The sequence below is a fragment of the Lutjanus erythropterus genome, chromosome 3 (genome assembly GCF_056507025.1).
Source record: "Lutjanus erythropterus isolate fLutEry1 chromosome 3, fLutEry1.hap2, whole genome shotgun sequence".
In the NCBI taxonomy this organism is placed as follows: domain Eukaryota; kingdom Metazoa; phylum Chordata; class Actinopteri; order Lutjaniformes; family Lutjanidae; genus Lutjanus; species Lutjanus erythropterus.
Window position 1 is genome coordinate 42,204,503 of NC_139319.1, and position 15,445 is coordinate 42,219,947.

The 15,445-nt window shown below is 38.3% G+C and overlaps 1 protein-coding gene across 1 annotated transcript in view; it reads left to right on the top strand.

The window, feature by feature from the left end:
• Positions 1-15,445, top strand: part of LOC146330772 (sarcoplasmic/endoplasmic reticulum calcium ATPase 2) — a 43,801-nt gene that overhangs the window by 16,704 nt on the left and 11,652 nt on the right. The window contains exons 6-14 of the mRNA XM_084746887.1: positions 841-979; positions 5,758-5,924; positions 7,837-7,992; positions 8,145-8,286; positions 9,805-9,971; positions 11,834-11,922; positions 12,132-12,234; positions 13,811-13,942; positions 15,238-15,363. Coding sequence (XP_084603013.1) covers positions 841-979; positions 5,758-5,924; positions 7,837-7,992; positions 8,145-8,286; positions 9,805-9,971; positions 11,834-11,922; positions 12,132-12,234; positions 13,811-13,942; positions 15,238-15,363 — 1,221 coding nt within the window. The remainder of the gene's footprint in view (positions 1-840; positions 980-5,757; positions 5,925-7,836; positions 7,993-8,144; positions 8,287-9,804; positions 9,972-11,833; positions 11,923-12,131; positions 12,235-13,810; positions 13,943-15,237; positions 15,364-15,445) is intronic.

A 15,445-nucleotide genomic window follows, 5' to 3' on the forward strand; every position in this document is an offset into this window, starting at 1 on the left:
ATTACAGAACATCCCTGCTGTTTGCAATCCTGCCTCCACAATGGTGGAACACGCTCTTCGCTGACATCAATACAGCAGAAACTACACACCTTCTGATGCAGACTGAAAACTGAAAACTCATTTAAGGGTTCTGAAAGGGTTTTACCTGTAGGGCTGAGGTTCTAGGCAGAGACATTTGTTTCTGAAGAACCCTGTTTTAAAGAAAGAGTACTTTGTAAGAGTAATCGTTTCATTGCAAATCCTTTTTATCCAGAGAAGAAAGAGTTCTTAAAGGCTTGTTAAAATCCTCTTTCATCAACATTTTCTTTAAACCATAATATAAAAGGGGTGGGTTCTAATATAAAATCCCTTGGAATATAAAATAGTTCTTCATAGAACGTCCCGGGTGTGTCCTAGATAAAACCCACTGAATATAAAAATGTTGTCAGTAGAACCTGCCTGGATGGGTGCTAGATAAAAATATAAGTAAATTATAAAAATTGTAGGTTCTAGAAAAAAAAAAAACTTGGAATATAAAAGGTTGTCAGTACAACGCCCCAGGTGGGTTCTTTTTAGCACCCTCAGATGGTGTTGGATAGAACTCTCAGAGAGGATTCTGGGTGGAACCATTACACCATAGAATGTTTCTTTATAGAACCTCTCATAGATGGTTTTAGGTGAAACCTTAGATGGTTTAGGTGTTCTTGGTAGAACTCTCTGAAAGGGTTCAAGATGGAGCCTCTATAAAAGAAGAACCCAAAGAACCCTTCATAGTTCTAGTCAGCACCTTTCTTTCAAAGAGTGTAACTTCCACATTAATAATTGAAAGAAGCTCAGAAAGGTTCTGTTTTTGTCCTGCAGGAGCGTAATGCGGAGAACGCCATTGAGGCTCTGAAGGAGTATGAGCCAGAGATGGGTAAGGTGTACCGCCAAGACAAGAAGAGCGTGCAGAGAGTCCGAGCCCGAGACATCGTGCCTGGAGACATTGTGGAAGTTGCTGGTAAGTAAAGAAAAAGCACTGTTCTCATTATTCATGTAGTGGAAGTTGTGGTTGATAACAAAATTCTTGCCACCCTCTGGTTAGTCTGAGCCTGAACAGGGTTCCCTCAGTGTTCCCCAACTTAAATTAAGGACTTTTATGACCTTTTATACCACTTAGAATGAAATTTAAGTATTAAAGATATAATGGGAAATAAATCTGGATTTTGATCCCTAGAAAACAGTTATTTACCAAGTACTTTAATACTATTTTTAGATAATTAAAATACTCACAGATATATATATATTACCTTTAATAGGCTTACTTCAATTGTATTTTGAATTCTGCTGTTTTTTAGGACTTTTGTCAGCAAATTTCAAGACTTTGTAAATGAAATTCAGTATTTTTAAGGCCTTAATTTTAGATGTTACCCTGCTGAGACAATGTAAAATGTTTTTCTTTTTACAGTTTCACCTTAAAATCCTTTATCTGTAGGCTTGAAATTTAACTTGCAAAAGTTGGTTTCCTCCTTCACGAGGTGAAGCAGATTTCTGTCTGAAATGGATTCCAGTGGTGACATTATCAACATGTGACCACTACTCATGCACTTGCATCCTTGCAGCCTCTTAGAGGGATGGTTTGGATTTTTAGGTTTTAGTGCTTTTAAATCTATTTTATTGTAAGTCATTGTCGACAGCTTTATTCCTTGTTTTTACTCACATTTGAAATAGAGTATACAGTTTTTCTTCCATGTTTCGTAGCATTTTTGAAAATTATTGAACATACATATCAAGAAAAGAGGGGAAAAAATAAAACAAAAACAAATAAGGAAACAACAGCAGCGGCATTAGAAAATAAATAATAATTATTAAAATAAGAAGAAATAAAAGTAGCTAATTACTTATGTATTTTAATAGGATATAATTGTGTGTGAGTGTTTGTGTACCCAAACATGAACACATAATCACACACACATTCATGTAAATTAAAAAAAAAGAACATCAATACTGTCAGTATGTTATTGTTATGGTTTTAACTATCATCTCATCTTTGTTCGAAGAGACGCACTTGATTTCTAATTCTCATGTTGATTTTACATTGCATGTATCTCATTTGCAAGATCCTTCCATTTAACATTGATTAAGTTACCATTGTTTAACCAATCCTTTGTAATTTGTTTAATCATTGCAACCCTTATTACTAAAAACAAGTGACAATTTTTCTTGTTGATCTCTCCTGGGTATTTTTTCAAGTGGTGGGTTTTTATTTAAAGAAACAACAAAGATATTTGACAGTTCTCTAATAAAATTTAACCAGCCATTTATCATTATACATGACCAAATTATGTGACTGTGGTTTTCTGTCTGCTCCCTCCAACATCTCACAGTGGAATTTTCTTATATAATGCTTACTTTATATTTGTGATCTCTTAAAATATTAAATTAAAACCTTCCATGAACATGAATATTCTTTCCAATAGTTTAAGTTGGTTGTTTTATGTATATTTTTGCACATTTGTTCCTAATCAGGTGAAGATATTTTATGTGAAAGTTAATTTTCTCATTCTGTTTAACATTGACATACATTTGCTTATCTTGATAGTTAACATGTATTAATTTAGCCATCTTAGTTTAGAGTATTGTTCGGCCCCACAGTCACACATCTTGACTGGCTTGAAATTTACTGACACGTGGATATGAACCTGGCAAATGTGTCTGCAGCGAGCTTGGAACGACCTTTATATTTAAGCACAGTGCATTTCCACTGCATGGTTGTTTGGACACGGTTGAAATAACACTGTGGCATCTTTGTTTAGTCATTCCTGGCAAACGTCTTAATCTGCATGCCTGCTACTACATCTCTGCCCTCCTCCTTTGGCTGTTATCGTCATGGAAACCCAGCGAGAGGCACACAAGGCCTGCATGGAAAATATTTGATTGGAGTGCATCTCGAAGCTGCAGACTCAAAAGGTCTTGTAGAAGGACCATAGGTTCATGAAAGCTAAAACGTGTGGAAAGATTAAGAGGCTGTGAGACAATTAGTGTGTCTGTTTGAACAGTATGTTAGTGATATATAGACATTTAAGTTAATGGCCTGGTGTGTAAACACTTTTCATCCACCTGGAGTGTTTTTTGAGTGCCACCAAATCTTCTCAAGTGTTTTAGAGTGTTAGAGTGCATGTAGAGTTTAAGGTGCTTATGACAGTCAGTGGTTGCAGTCAGTGTTTTTGTGAGGTTGTTAAAGTTGTGTGGCCACTGCTTTGTCACCGGTGTAACCAATCACATCACAGAAGATGAAGAATCTGACTGGTCAACTGCATTTCAGCAAAGTATCTCAGTGCTTCTGAGCGTTTTTCAGCCCCCTCCCCCTTGTCCAAGACAGCAGTTGGACAGATGGGACCAGATGGGACATTCTCTTGCTGGTCCTCTGGCTTTTTGAACATTCAACAGCCAAAATGATTCATGTGAAAAATGTTTTGTATTCGCGTAAACACATTGAGGTTTGTATCCACAGATAAAAATCAGTCCAGCTGGGTTGGATGAACACTGTCAGCTGTAGTAACAGCCTACACACACACACACACACACACACACACACACACACACACACACACACACAATCTTGACCCAGTAAGAAAACTGTTGAATTCTCCAGATACCCACTGCTATTTCAGGCTGCTCAGAGAGAGGAAACAGGGTTAGGAGTGTGTGTGTGTTTCTCTGTGTATGTGTTAGTGATCCAGTGCCCTTCTGTCTGTAGTAAAAGTATTGGATTCCAGAGCATGGGAACTCTGTGACACTCATCAGAGCTGGAACAAAAGGACAGACCTACAGGCTCTGCTTAGTGTGACTCACTGGTGTTACTATATTCTCTGTTTGGTATACATTTTTGGAATGAAGCTGCAAGTAGGTTGTGTTAGCCTAGTAATTTTGGCTGATGTTAAATCTAGAATCAGTAGGATTTGTCCAAGCTGTTCGTAAATGCACCATGAAAATGCCAGGATGTCAAGTAACAACATTTTGGGGTCGGTAAAGCATCCTGAGTACAGCAAAATATTTAAAAAATAAGGAAGTACAGGTAGAGATACAGGCTGCAGATACAACCACCACCACACACTCCTACTGGGTCATATGTGATGAATGAAAGGGATTATGTTTATATCAGTCAAATGTTGCATATTTTGGCTTTAAGCATCTGAAAGTACCAAAAAGGCAGATTGAAATGGTCACTTTTTTGTCTAGCAGTATATGCCAAAAAGTCAACCTAAAAGTTACCGTGCAAACCAGAAGATTTATAAATAGATATCCTGCATAATAACATAATCCTTCTGTACCCAGTAAATTCATAAAATCCAAAATTTTACCCGTCTGCTTTCAAAATAATGGTTGTTGTTTTTTTTGTTGTTTTGTTTTTTTTTTAAATTATCAGCTACTGGTCTCTGGACTCCCTCTGACATGTCTCTCAACATATAAAAGTAACGTTAGCCCAGTGTTCACCTGCAATGCAATGCAAGAGAGCAATGTTGCAACACAGCCGAGGCCGTAAAATCAACAATTAACTATCACCCATTCTTGAGAATTTGGACAAATCATGACCTACCAAAAAAAATTTAAAAACACTCTAATTCCAATTGTTTGGTGAAAACCTATTCTTTAAGGATTTACATATATAAGAAAAAATGCTATTATAATCATCTTTGTTTAGAAATATATTTTAATGAAAATGTTATCCCTTTAAAGTTGTGTCCCAGATTTCTGTCACATCTGTCAGAGTTTTACAAAAACACAATTTAATCAGTCATAAAAAGGGTTAGCTACACCCTGAGGACCCCTGTCTCACTTCCTGGTTTAAATAAGGTGGGAATACTGCAGAAGCACTGGTTAACTTTTTATTTTTAGACAAACTCATTAATGGCTATCAGATGTGTCTCAACCATAACATGTCAACTCTGTAGTCCTTCTAAATCAAAGCTAAATAAGAATTATGGTTTAAAAATGTGTTTTTTGATTAACATTAAGAGAACTCTGACAAACTTTCAAAAGTAAAATGGCTGCTGAAATGAAAAAAAAAAAATTAAAATTTTGTGAGCTCTGTAAGACGTCAACTCTGTTGCATTTGTTATGTGATGGAGTTGACGTCTAAATTTAATTAAAAAATCACTAGGAGATTGGTCAGTTACAAGGTTTACAAGCCATGAGTTTGATCTTTTAATTCTCAATATAATATAATATAATAAAGCTGAAGTCTAATATATCAGTGTAGCCTGTCCTTCTTCATTCGTGTCTCTGCTCTCTGTGTTTCTGTGACTCACTCACATATATAAACATTAGTAAACAGTTTATGGACGTCTGTGCTCTTCCAGAAGAAAGAATGCTAACCTTTCATCTGCAGCAGTCTGTCCTTATTTGCATAAGGCAGACATGTTTACTGATGTGATGAGCACATGATTTCCTCTTAGAATCTCTGGGGAAACAAGTCAAATATTTCTTTGCATCATTATTTTTAACACTTAATCAATACTTCATATCACTTCTTACATGTGGGCCTGGTTCTGGCTCATACTATATCCTAGTTGAGAGTCTATTCAGAAAGACTGTTTAGATTCACATTTCATCGGATACTTGTACAGATTTTAATTCATATAGACTTAAATAAAGTTAAATGAATCTTAAATGAATTTAGCCAAGGAAACATAGTGTGTATACAGAACAGAATGCAAACACATTTGTCCTAATCTTAACTAAGCACAGAAATAAAAAGTGAAATTAATTTTTATCTCTCCTCTCATCAACCCCCAGTTGGTGATAAGGTCCCAGCTGACATCAGGCTGACGTCTATCCGCTCCACCACTTTGAGGGTGGACCAGTCCATTCTGACGGGGGAGTCTGTGTCTGTGCTCAAACACACAGACCCTGTACCAGATCCCAGAGCTGTTAACCAGGACAAGAAGAACATGCTCTTCTCTGTGAGTCTCAACAACCACATCTGCCTCTGTGGCTGTGTACTTTTTCTGGAATTCGCTTTCTTACAACTAATTCACATTCCAACAATCCAAGTGTTGAACACGCTGTAGTTTGTTTTCAGTCATTCACACACACACTCTGTCCTGCCACCCCAAAAACTCACCTGAGCACCTAATGTGGATTAATCTGCTGCTGAAAATAGTCCCTAAAAAAAGCACTATTTCCACCTATTTCTTGGTTACAAACTACAGTGACAAGCTGTTTTGGACAGTTACTTTTTAAAAACTCAAACTGTATATTTGTAGGAACTAATGGGCTTAGAGCAGAGAGCCACACACAGGACAGGGAAGTAATAAAATATTAAGAGATGGACAAACATCTCTTGTCTCTCTTGTTGTTTTTGGTCTTTTCACAGGATTTGTTGAACAGATGTTGTTACCTCAACATCTCTTCCTAAATAATTATCTCCTCCTTAACAACATTCAAAGAGTCTGCATTCCTCAGATAGTTCCTTATTTTTTCCTATAGTAGAATATTTAATTTACTTCAGTTTTTTTGCTTACTTATTGAGGCTGCAGTCTCTAAACACCTAAAATGTGAGCTCTGTAGCTCTAATTCCTCATTTCCTCTGCATGGTACAGCTCAGCCTAACCTGACTCACTTGGAACTCTTCTTTTTTAGTCTTTTATTATGAAAAGTTGTGGATAGTTTTTGATACTTGGCGCTTTTTTGATATCCCCTTACTCGTGGTTCCAAGTGAGCTGAGCCCACACTTAACAGTGGAGTGAAAATACTGCAGACCACTGATTGATCAGAGAGAGTCCCAAACTCTCCCTTCCCTTTTTTTCCAGCAGTCTTTTGTCTTGCTGACTTCAGCCTTTTCTGCAACAAATTTTGTCATCTTGCTGTGAAAACCAACAACACTATTCCTCCTATACCATCCTTTGTTCCTGTTTGTTTGTTGTTTCAAAAATGATCAACAATTAATCTACACAAATGACAATAAATATTCAATGGTGCTATAAATGTCAAAAATCTAATATGACATCGAAGCAAGTATGTGATACATTATAGTATATACACACATGAGACATGACCAGAGTGTGTGTGAAAGGGAACGTGATTATTTGATGAAACAAAGGAGCCGTGGCTGAGGTGTGTGTATGTGTGTGTGTGTGTGTGTGTGTGTGTGTGTGTGTCGTATTATCTCTGTCAGATCTCAAAGGCTGCTGAGTCACCAGGTGGTCTGTGGTCAAAGAACAACAGCCATTGATGTTTTATTTAGCACCGTCACTCTGACGGGCTGCAGACCTTCGCTCTGATCTGAAGTCACTGACTTTAGAACCTGCCATTAAAGGGACAGTTCACCCCAAAATCCAAAGTACATATTTTGGTATGAGTTGCAGAGTTTTGGAGATATCAGCTGTAGAGATGTCTGCCTTTGACATATTTGAAAAAGTCATCAGCAGTGTCTCTTTCCAGAAATCATGACCTGGTTGCTCAAAATAATCCACAGACTTTGTTATGAGCGGTTTCATGTAGGAACTACTTTCTTCCTGCAGTAGAATCTACAAGAACTACTTAAGAATCTCTCTGCGCTATTTTCTTTCAAACAGAAAGAAAATCACACCACAAGCCAAGTGCCATTTAGTCCCATTATACTGGAGAGAAGGCAGACATCCCTACGGCTGATATCTCCAAAACTCTTCAACTAAAAACAAAAATATCTGGATGGATAAATAGCACTATAGGCCAGGGGGAAAATATATTTGATTTTTGAGCTGTCTCTTTGAAGGGGAGAAATGTAATCAGTGCACATACATTTCACTTTGACTGCTTTGTGTGAGAACATCTGACTCTTGAAGCTAGAGACAATTAAACAGTGAAGTTCTGCCTATCATGACCTCTGCTCAGGGTACCAACATTGCAGCGGGTCGAGCCATTGGGGTCGTCGTGGCAACAGGGGTGCAGACAGAGATTGGGAAGATCAGAGATGAGATGGCCTCCACTGACCCTGAAAGAACCCCACTACAACAGAAACTAGACCAGTTTGGAGAACAGCTGTCTAAGGCAAGGACCACCATCTGTTTGTGTGTAGTTTAGTCATTTAAATCACTTTTGACTACCAACTTTTAAATTAATCTTGTTTTTGATATGTAATAAAAGTTGGTTCCATCATTTTTTGAAAAATATACCTTGTCTCGTCTTGTTATAACGTGCAGGTGATCAGTGTGATCTGTGTGGCAGTGTGGGCCATCAATGTGGGACATTTTAATGACCCGGTCCATGGAGGCAGCTGGCTCAGAGGAGCAGTTTACTACTTCAAGATCGCTGTCGCACTCGCTGTAGCTGCCATACCAGAAGGTCAAACATCAGTCTATCTATCTATCTATCTATCTATCTATCTATCTATCTATCTATCTATCTATCTATCTATCTGTCTATCTGTCTGTCTGTCTGTCTGTCTGTCTGTCTGTCTGTCTGTCTGTCTGTCCCTCTCTCTGTTTGTCTGTTTGGCAACCAATGGGTTCAGTGACTATACAAATATTAAGGAGTGAAAAAAATCCTGATATCAGTTCTGGTGGCAATTGGGAGACGCAGAAATGATGCAGAGACAAAACACTTGGTACATGAGAGGAGCAGCACGGCTGACTCTACCATACAATCAATATATCAGCCACTCCTCTTCATTCAGAGTATAGAATATACCTGGATTAAGAAATTGGGTAAAATATACCATCCATCCATTCATCCATCCATCCATCCATTATCTCTAACTGCTTGTCCTTGATGGGTTGCAGGGGGGCTGGAGTCTGTACCAGCTGGCAGTGGGCGAGAGGCGGGGTCAACCCTGGACAAGTGGCCAGTTCATTGCAGGGCTGACACATAGAGACAAACAACCACTCACACTCACATTGATACCTAAGGGCAATTTAGAATTATCAGTTAACCTACATGTCCCAAGGTCCAAGGACAAAACCGGAGTACCTGGAGAGAACCCATGAGGACACGTGGAGAACATGCACACTCCGTGCAGAAAGGCCCTGCACCAGCCACAAAATCCCCAGCCGGCCGGGGATTTTGTACATATACATAAAATGCTGTCTATAAAGCTAACAAATAAACACAGTCTCATGCGTTTCTCATATGAAACATTTTCATATCAGCACATATTGAAAATATTTATGCAGATACTAATATAGGTCAGTAAAGTTGTGATAGGCAAATATTAGCCTATTTATCAGTCAACCAATATATTGGTTAGGCTCTACTTCGTCCAGATGTGTATTTTCTGTGTTTTTACAATGGGAGGTACAGTGTGTCCATAAAGTCTCTTTACAGTTTAACAAATTTATTACAAAAATAAATGAATAGACAAATCTGTGGAAATTATTACAAAATGAAAAGTAGATATTGAAGTTTTTTGCCTCATTTAATACACCTCTATATGGGCACCATTAGTTGCATGAAGCACATCAAGACGGTACTCAATTTCTTGCCATGTTAGCTGTAGCATAGCCTCATCAATGGTGGCAATGGCATCAGTGAACTTTTGCTTCATGTGTGAAGTATGAATGTGATTAAAAACTTTGATAACCACTGTGTACATAGAACAAATCTGATTAACATATCTCATCAATTGCTTTTGTAATATTTTTTTTAAATTGTAAAGAGACTTTTTGGACACCCTGTATATTTTTTGTAAAATGTGCATATGGAAACATTTTCTCCACTCACTCTAAATAACCTTAGATCTTGTGCCCTTGAGCACAGCACATAAAACCAGCAGCTCTAGACAAAAACAATGTAATAATAATAAAAAAAAAAAATGTAAGAAAACACGTTTGTCACCATTATCCGCTTGCTTGTGTTTTCTACCAGGCCTCCCAGCAGTCATCACCACCTGCCTCGCACTGGGCACCAGGAGGATGGCCAGGAAGAACGCCATTGTCCGCAGCCTGCCCTCAGTGGAGACGCTGGGCTGCACCTCTGTTATCTGCTCTGACAAGACAGGAACACTGACCACAAACCAGATGTCGGTCTGCAGGGTAAGATGTGGGAGGAATGAAACCTCAGACTGACTTTGTAGCCCGGTCTGCCTGAGTTAGCTCTCATGTGCCTGATATGATACAGTGTTGATGATTATAGTCATTTTGGCATTGATCAGAAATACATGGTGCATCCAAAAGCAGTCAGCATCATTTCAGTGGCTTGAAAAAATGATTAAAAAGAAGCTTTCTGCCCTAAACTAACAACTAACAACTGGTCATGCTAACATTAGATTAACAAAGGGTTAAGCTAACTTACATTCAATCTAACATTTCGATTTCGACTGTAAATCGAAATATAAAAGTCAGTATTTAAAACATTAAGGGGTTGATATAACCTATCACCTACTAAAACATCACATGTAAGAGATTCTCACATTAAATACCTTCCAATAACAGAAAGGCTGCAGTTAAATGACGGTAGCTTAACAAATGGAAAAGCAAAAGGACTGGAATTAATTGGTGAATGAAAATAGCTTTTATGTAAGAGAAGAGAAACAAAGAGCAGCATAGCTGGTGAGTATGATGTGACTGTTAGTGTTGGGGAAATTAACATAATACTCCATTCATCAAGACAACAGGTACACATAAAATTAAGAATAAAGGCCTGTTCTAAATAAAGGCCTGCAATTGATAGTATATTACTCTCACAAACAATGTGAATACACTAAATTCTCTAATTGTAGCTGTGGCCTTTATTTATCTCAACAACTGAGAAAATCAGGCCTAAATTTTGCTCCTAATATCCATTATATTGGAGTAAGAAGCCTTTCTCTGTTGTATTAAGGATTCTTACTACAAATAAAAATTGAAAAAAGTTATGCATAAGTTGATGCAAGCTCAACACTTCGCCCATGTTGTCTTAATTAATTCAGCATAATGTTCATTTCAACAGCAGTAACTCCAACAGCACATCAGTCATGTCATACTTACCTTCCTGATGTTCTGTGTTTCTTTTTTAACACAAATGGCAAGAATATTTCATTTGCTGTCACTGTCAACAAATACCACCACTTTCTCTACGAATGTTTCACATTAAAAGCCTTCCAGTGGCTCAGTGTGCACAATCTCTCAGATTCCTGGTAGACTTTTAATGTGAAATATCTGCAGGAAATGTTGAGTTTCATTAGCCCCTTTTATGCAGCCTATAGAAGGTGGGAATATTGTGCTGTTTTTCCACCTCTCTGTTCTGTGCAAACATGCAATGATGGGACATTATTGTTCCACCTTTGAGCCAGCAGGTGAGGTAGTAATAAAGCAGGAGTTAGCAGCACTTAGCACCTAAACTAAAGAGAGGAAGAGCACCAACCAGCAAGGCCCGGGAGTTCCTTACGCACTGAGCAAAGGACGAGATCAACCGACATATAACAGGAACAGTAAAGGCCATCGCTTTTGTGTAGGAGCAAAGTTGCTGCCCAACACATATGTCACACTAAGTGCCGACAATGTTGTGTTACACGCCTCCTTTGCTTCCAAAATGCTGGCATGCTATCTAAAATCACATACTGGGGCAGCATTATGCCAGTCAGCAAAATTACAGGTTTTCTTCGCAGCAGTACTGCAGGATCTCTGTTTAAAATTCCTATTGACATTGGCTTAACACCAAGTGAAAAATCAACAAAGTAGAGGCAATAAGATAAGAACAATAAAGTAGGGGACTCCATCACATGGATTTCCAAATGAAACACCAGGAAGCTGCCCTCGGTGCAGTGTTAGTTTTGATATAAAAAAAAAACAAAAAAACTCTGAGTTTTATGAAGTGGAGTGACTTGTTGGAATGTGAACCTAACTTCAGATGTGATCATCTACACATTAATGAACTAATTAACTACTGCGATGTCTATGTGCATGTGTGTGTTCAGATGTTTGTCGTAGACAGTGTGTCGGGGGAGCGCTGCAGACTGAACGAGTTCACAGTCACTGGATCTACTTACGCCCCTGAGGGGGAAGTGTGAGTGTCTTTAACCTTTAATACTTAACCTCACACCCACCAGTTTGTGGATTATGCATCGATATGGTTTATGAGAACCCACAATTTATATCTCCCTCATTTTACTGATTTGTGTACATTCCCTCCACCTTTTCCCTTTTTTTAATCATACTTTCACCTTTATTCTTTTCTCTGTCGTGGCCTGTCCGTCCGACCGTCTGTCTGTCCAGTTATAAAGACGGCTCAGTGGTGAAGTGCAGTCAGTATGAAGGCCTGGTGGAGATGGCCTCCATCTGTGCTCTGTGCAATGACTCATCACTGGACTACAATGAGGTAAGCAACCGCTTGGACCATCAGAGATCACCGTATATGGTTTTGGATCATTTACACTGATTCTAAAAATTTATTACCACAAATTAGGCTTGGGAGGTATCAAGGTATGATGGCGGTGTTTAGAAATCTCTTGCAACAGTTTTTTTTATTGATGGAAAGTAAAAATATAAAATGAAATGAAGTTATTACAGTAGGGAACTTGTCCAACAGAGAAGGTAGAAAGGTAGAAAAATAATTGGTTGGTCATTTCTGCTCTATAGCTGAACTCCTCAATCTAATAATTAAATATGACTAGATGTGGAATCAATAAAATGTTGCCACATATAGCTTTATTTGGAGATTATGTTTTCCAACTACAAAAGTAGTTTATTAGCCACATTATACGTCTGGATAACATCTCTATTCGACAGCGGCAAGTCCTTTAGCAAGAATCTATGGAATAAGGCTGCTTATTTCCTGTATATTCTTTTAAAGTATTTACTGCTGTACTACTGCTGTCAATTGATTAAAATATTTAATCGTATGAGTGTCTGTAGTAAATCGCGATTAATCACAGATTAATCACACATTTTTTTATTTGTTCAAAATGCACCATAAAGGGATATTTTTCAAGTGTTTCAGATGTAGTTTTATTAAATGAAATAATTAACTAAAAACACTGACAAATATTGTTCAGTAACCCTCAAAGGTACTGCATTTGGTAGAAAATGTATGCTCAAATTATAACAAACCCAACTCCATCAGGTACAGATGAGCATATTGACCTGTTCAATTTAACATTAAGGCCAAAACACACTAAAAGCTTCAATAGAAAAGTCAATTGAAGTGTCTGTGGTGCACTGCAAGTTTCAGATTTAAAATTCAAACACAGCAGAGCCAGCAGTATTTTAGGAAAAGGTTGTTATTTATATGCATTTATTTATTTAGTATTATAATTATTAATAATAGTTCATTTCTTTAATAAAATATTCTCCTCTGAGGACAGTATTTTCTCACCTTTTCTCACCAATCCTCACCTTTATTCAGCTCAGTCTATATAATGATGAAATGATGCGCGATATTCATAAAAAAATCGCACACCACAGAAGTGTATGGTAACATTATGATTCATGATCATAAAAAGTTCACACACTCTCTCTCTCTGCTGTGGGTCAACCTTATTTTTACTTTGACCTGGTTTCAGGTGGAGCTGCAGCTCGATCAGCACTCACTCATCTCCCCCCCATACCTCTTATTTCTTTGCTAGTTTCTTTGCGAGTTAATCTCACATAAAAAAAAATTGTTGTGTTAAAAGGAATTTGCGTTAACATGTTATCAGTGCGTTAACTTTGACAGCCCTAATTTAAACACAACAAGACTCGTCTGAGAAGGCTTATTGCATATTAGAAACAAGGCATTATAAACTAGACAATACCATCATATACTGTATATCCCCGGGTGAAATGTCAGGAAGGTATGAAGGTATGAAAAAATAGATACCAACTAAGCCTACCATAAATATACACATATACTGGTCAGTAAATATGTCCCTCAACAGCAAACTTTAACCTCTGTTCCCTGTGTCTGTGTGTTTCAGGCCAAGGGTGTGTATGAGAAAGTGGGGGAGGCAACAGAGACTGCCCTCTGCTGTCTGGTGGAGAAAATGAACGTGTTCGACACCGACCTGAGAGGACTGAGCCCTGCTGAGAGAGCTACGGCCTGCTGCTCTGTAAGTGTGTATGTTAGAGAGAGAAGCCCCTGTAAAGTTAAAGACAGTGCTGTTATAGCTGACTCATTGATCATCCCCTCTGACCTCTGCATCCATTATGCAGGACTTGCTGGAACCTTTTCCATGCATTCTCTTCTCTCGTGTGTCTCATTACCTGTGAGCTATGAGTGCCATTACAACATTGAACTGAGTGTTGAACCATGAATATCGTTCTTTTTTGGTTTTCCATTGACACGACTTGTGTCTTTTTTTGGACATCACAACAGTCAAGGTTCCAGGCAAGTTGAGCTGATACTGCACAGTGGAATGAAAAAATAGCAGACCACTGATTTTTCAGAGAGAATCATCACAGACTGCAAAACTGCAGTCATAAATCTTTGGCCGTTGACAGTTTGGCTGACGATTTTTAAGGGGAAGGATATCCTCCATTGTAGGGGTGTAAAAGAAAATATCTAGTATCCCAATATTATATTTTGTGATACCGTAGCGATTGTCAAAACACTATATTGCATTAAAAGAGTAAACTTTTTTAACTCAAATGTTATACATCTGGTGTGTTTGTTCTTTACACAAAAGCACTTTTCTAAAATTACATCTCTGCCTCATGACATTTTGCTTTGAACAAATATTGCACCTGCTGTGGTTTGAAAATAGAAGTAGTATGATTTCCATAAAATTGCGATTAATTGTGCAGCCCAAGTTTTGTTGCACTGAACATAATAAAGATAGAGACTGTTTGAACTTTAGAACTACAACTACAATAATGATGCTCAGACATTGTCGGCTGCTAATATTAGCATTGCTAATTTGTTATCATCTGTGCTCTCCAGACTCTGCTCTCTGAATCCTCACCTCTTCCTGAGGGATACTTGCTCGCCATTTGCCGCCACTTTGTGGCCACCGATGCAGTTAGCAGTTTGGTTGCATTTGCTGAGTGTTGCAAGTTGGAATAGACACCCATGATCAGCGCAGTATGATCATGGGTGTCATGTCTTATCAGATCCACAGACCCAGGACCTGTGGTAATAAAACAGGGCCCAATCAAGACCTGATCCAATGTATAAAACATGGGTCTGAACCTGTTGGGTCCAGGGTCAGGTCCCTGGAGGGTTCAGGAGGACCCATGAAGATCTCTATGTGGTATCAGAGTCGAACCATGCCATGCAGTGGAAACACAGCAAAAGTGGAAGTAGCAAATATTCTGTGTTTTGTCCTTTCTCTTTTTATTTCTGTATGTTGCTTCACTAAAGCTGAACTGTGCACACTGTAATTTTCTTTTTACTGGTTGTTTTTAGGTCATCAAGCAGCTGATGAGGAAGGAGCTGACACTGGAGTTTTCCAGAGACAGGAAGTCCATGTCTGTCTTCTGTTCATCCAATAAACTCACCAGATCTGCTGCTGGAGCCAAGATGTTCATCAAGGTGAGTCACACACCACTCACTATGATACATTTGCTTATCTGCTGACTATTCTTCCCTCCGGTGTCTAATTTTCCACTCATCT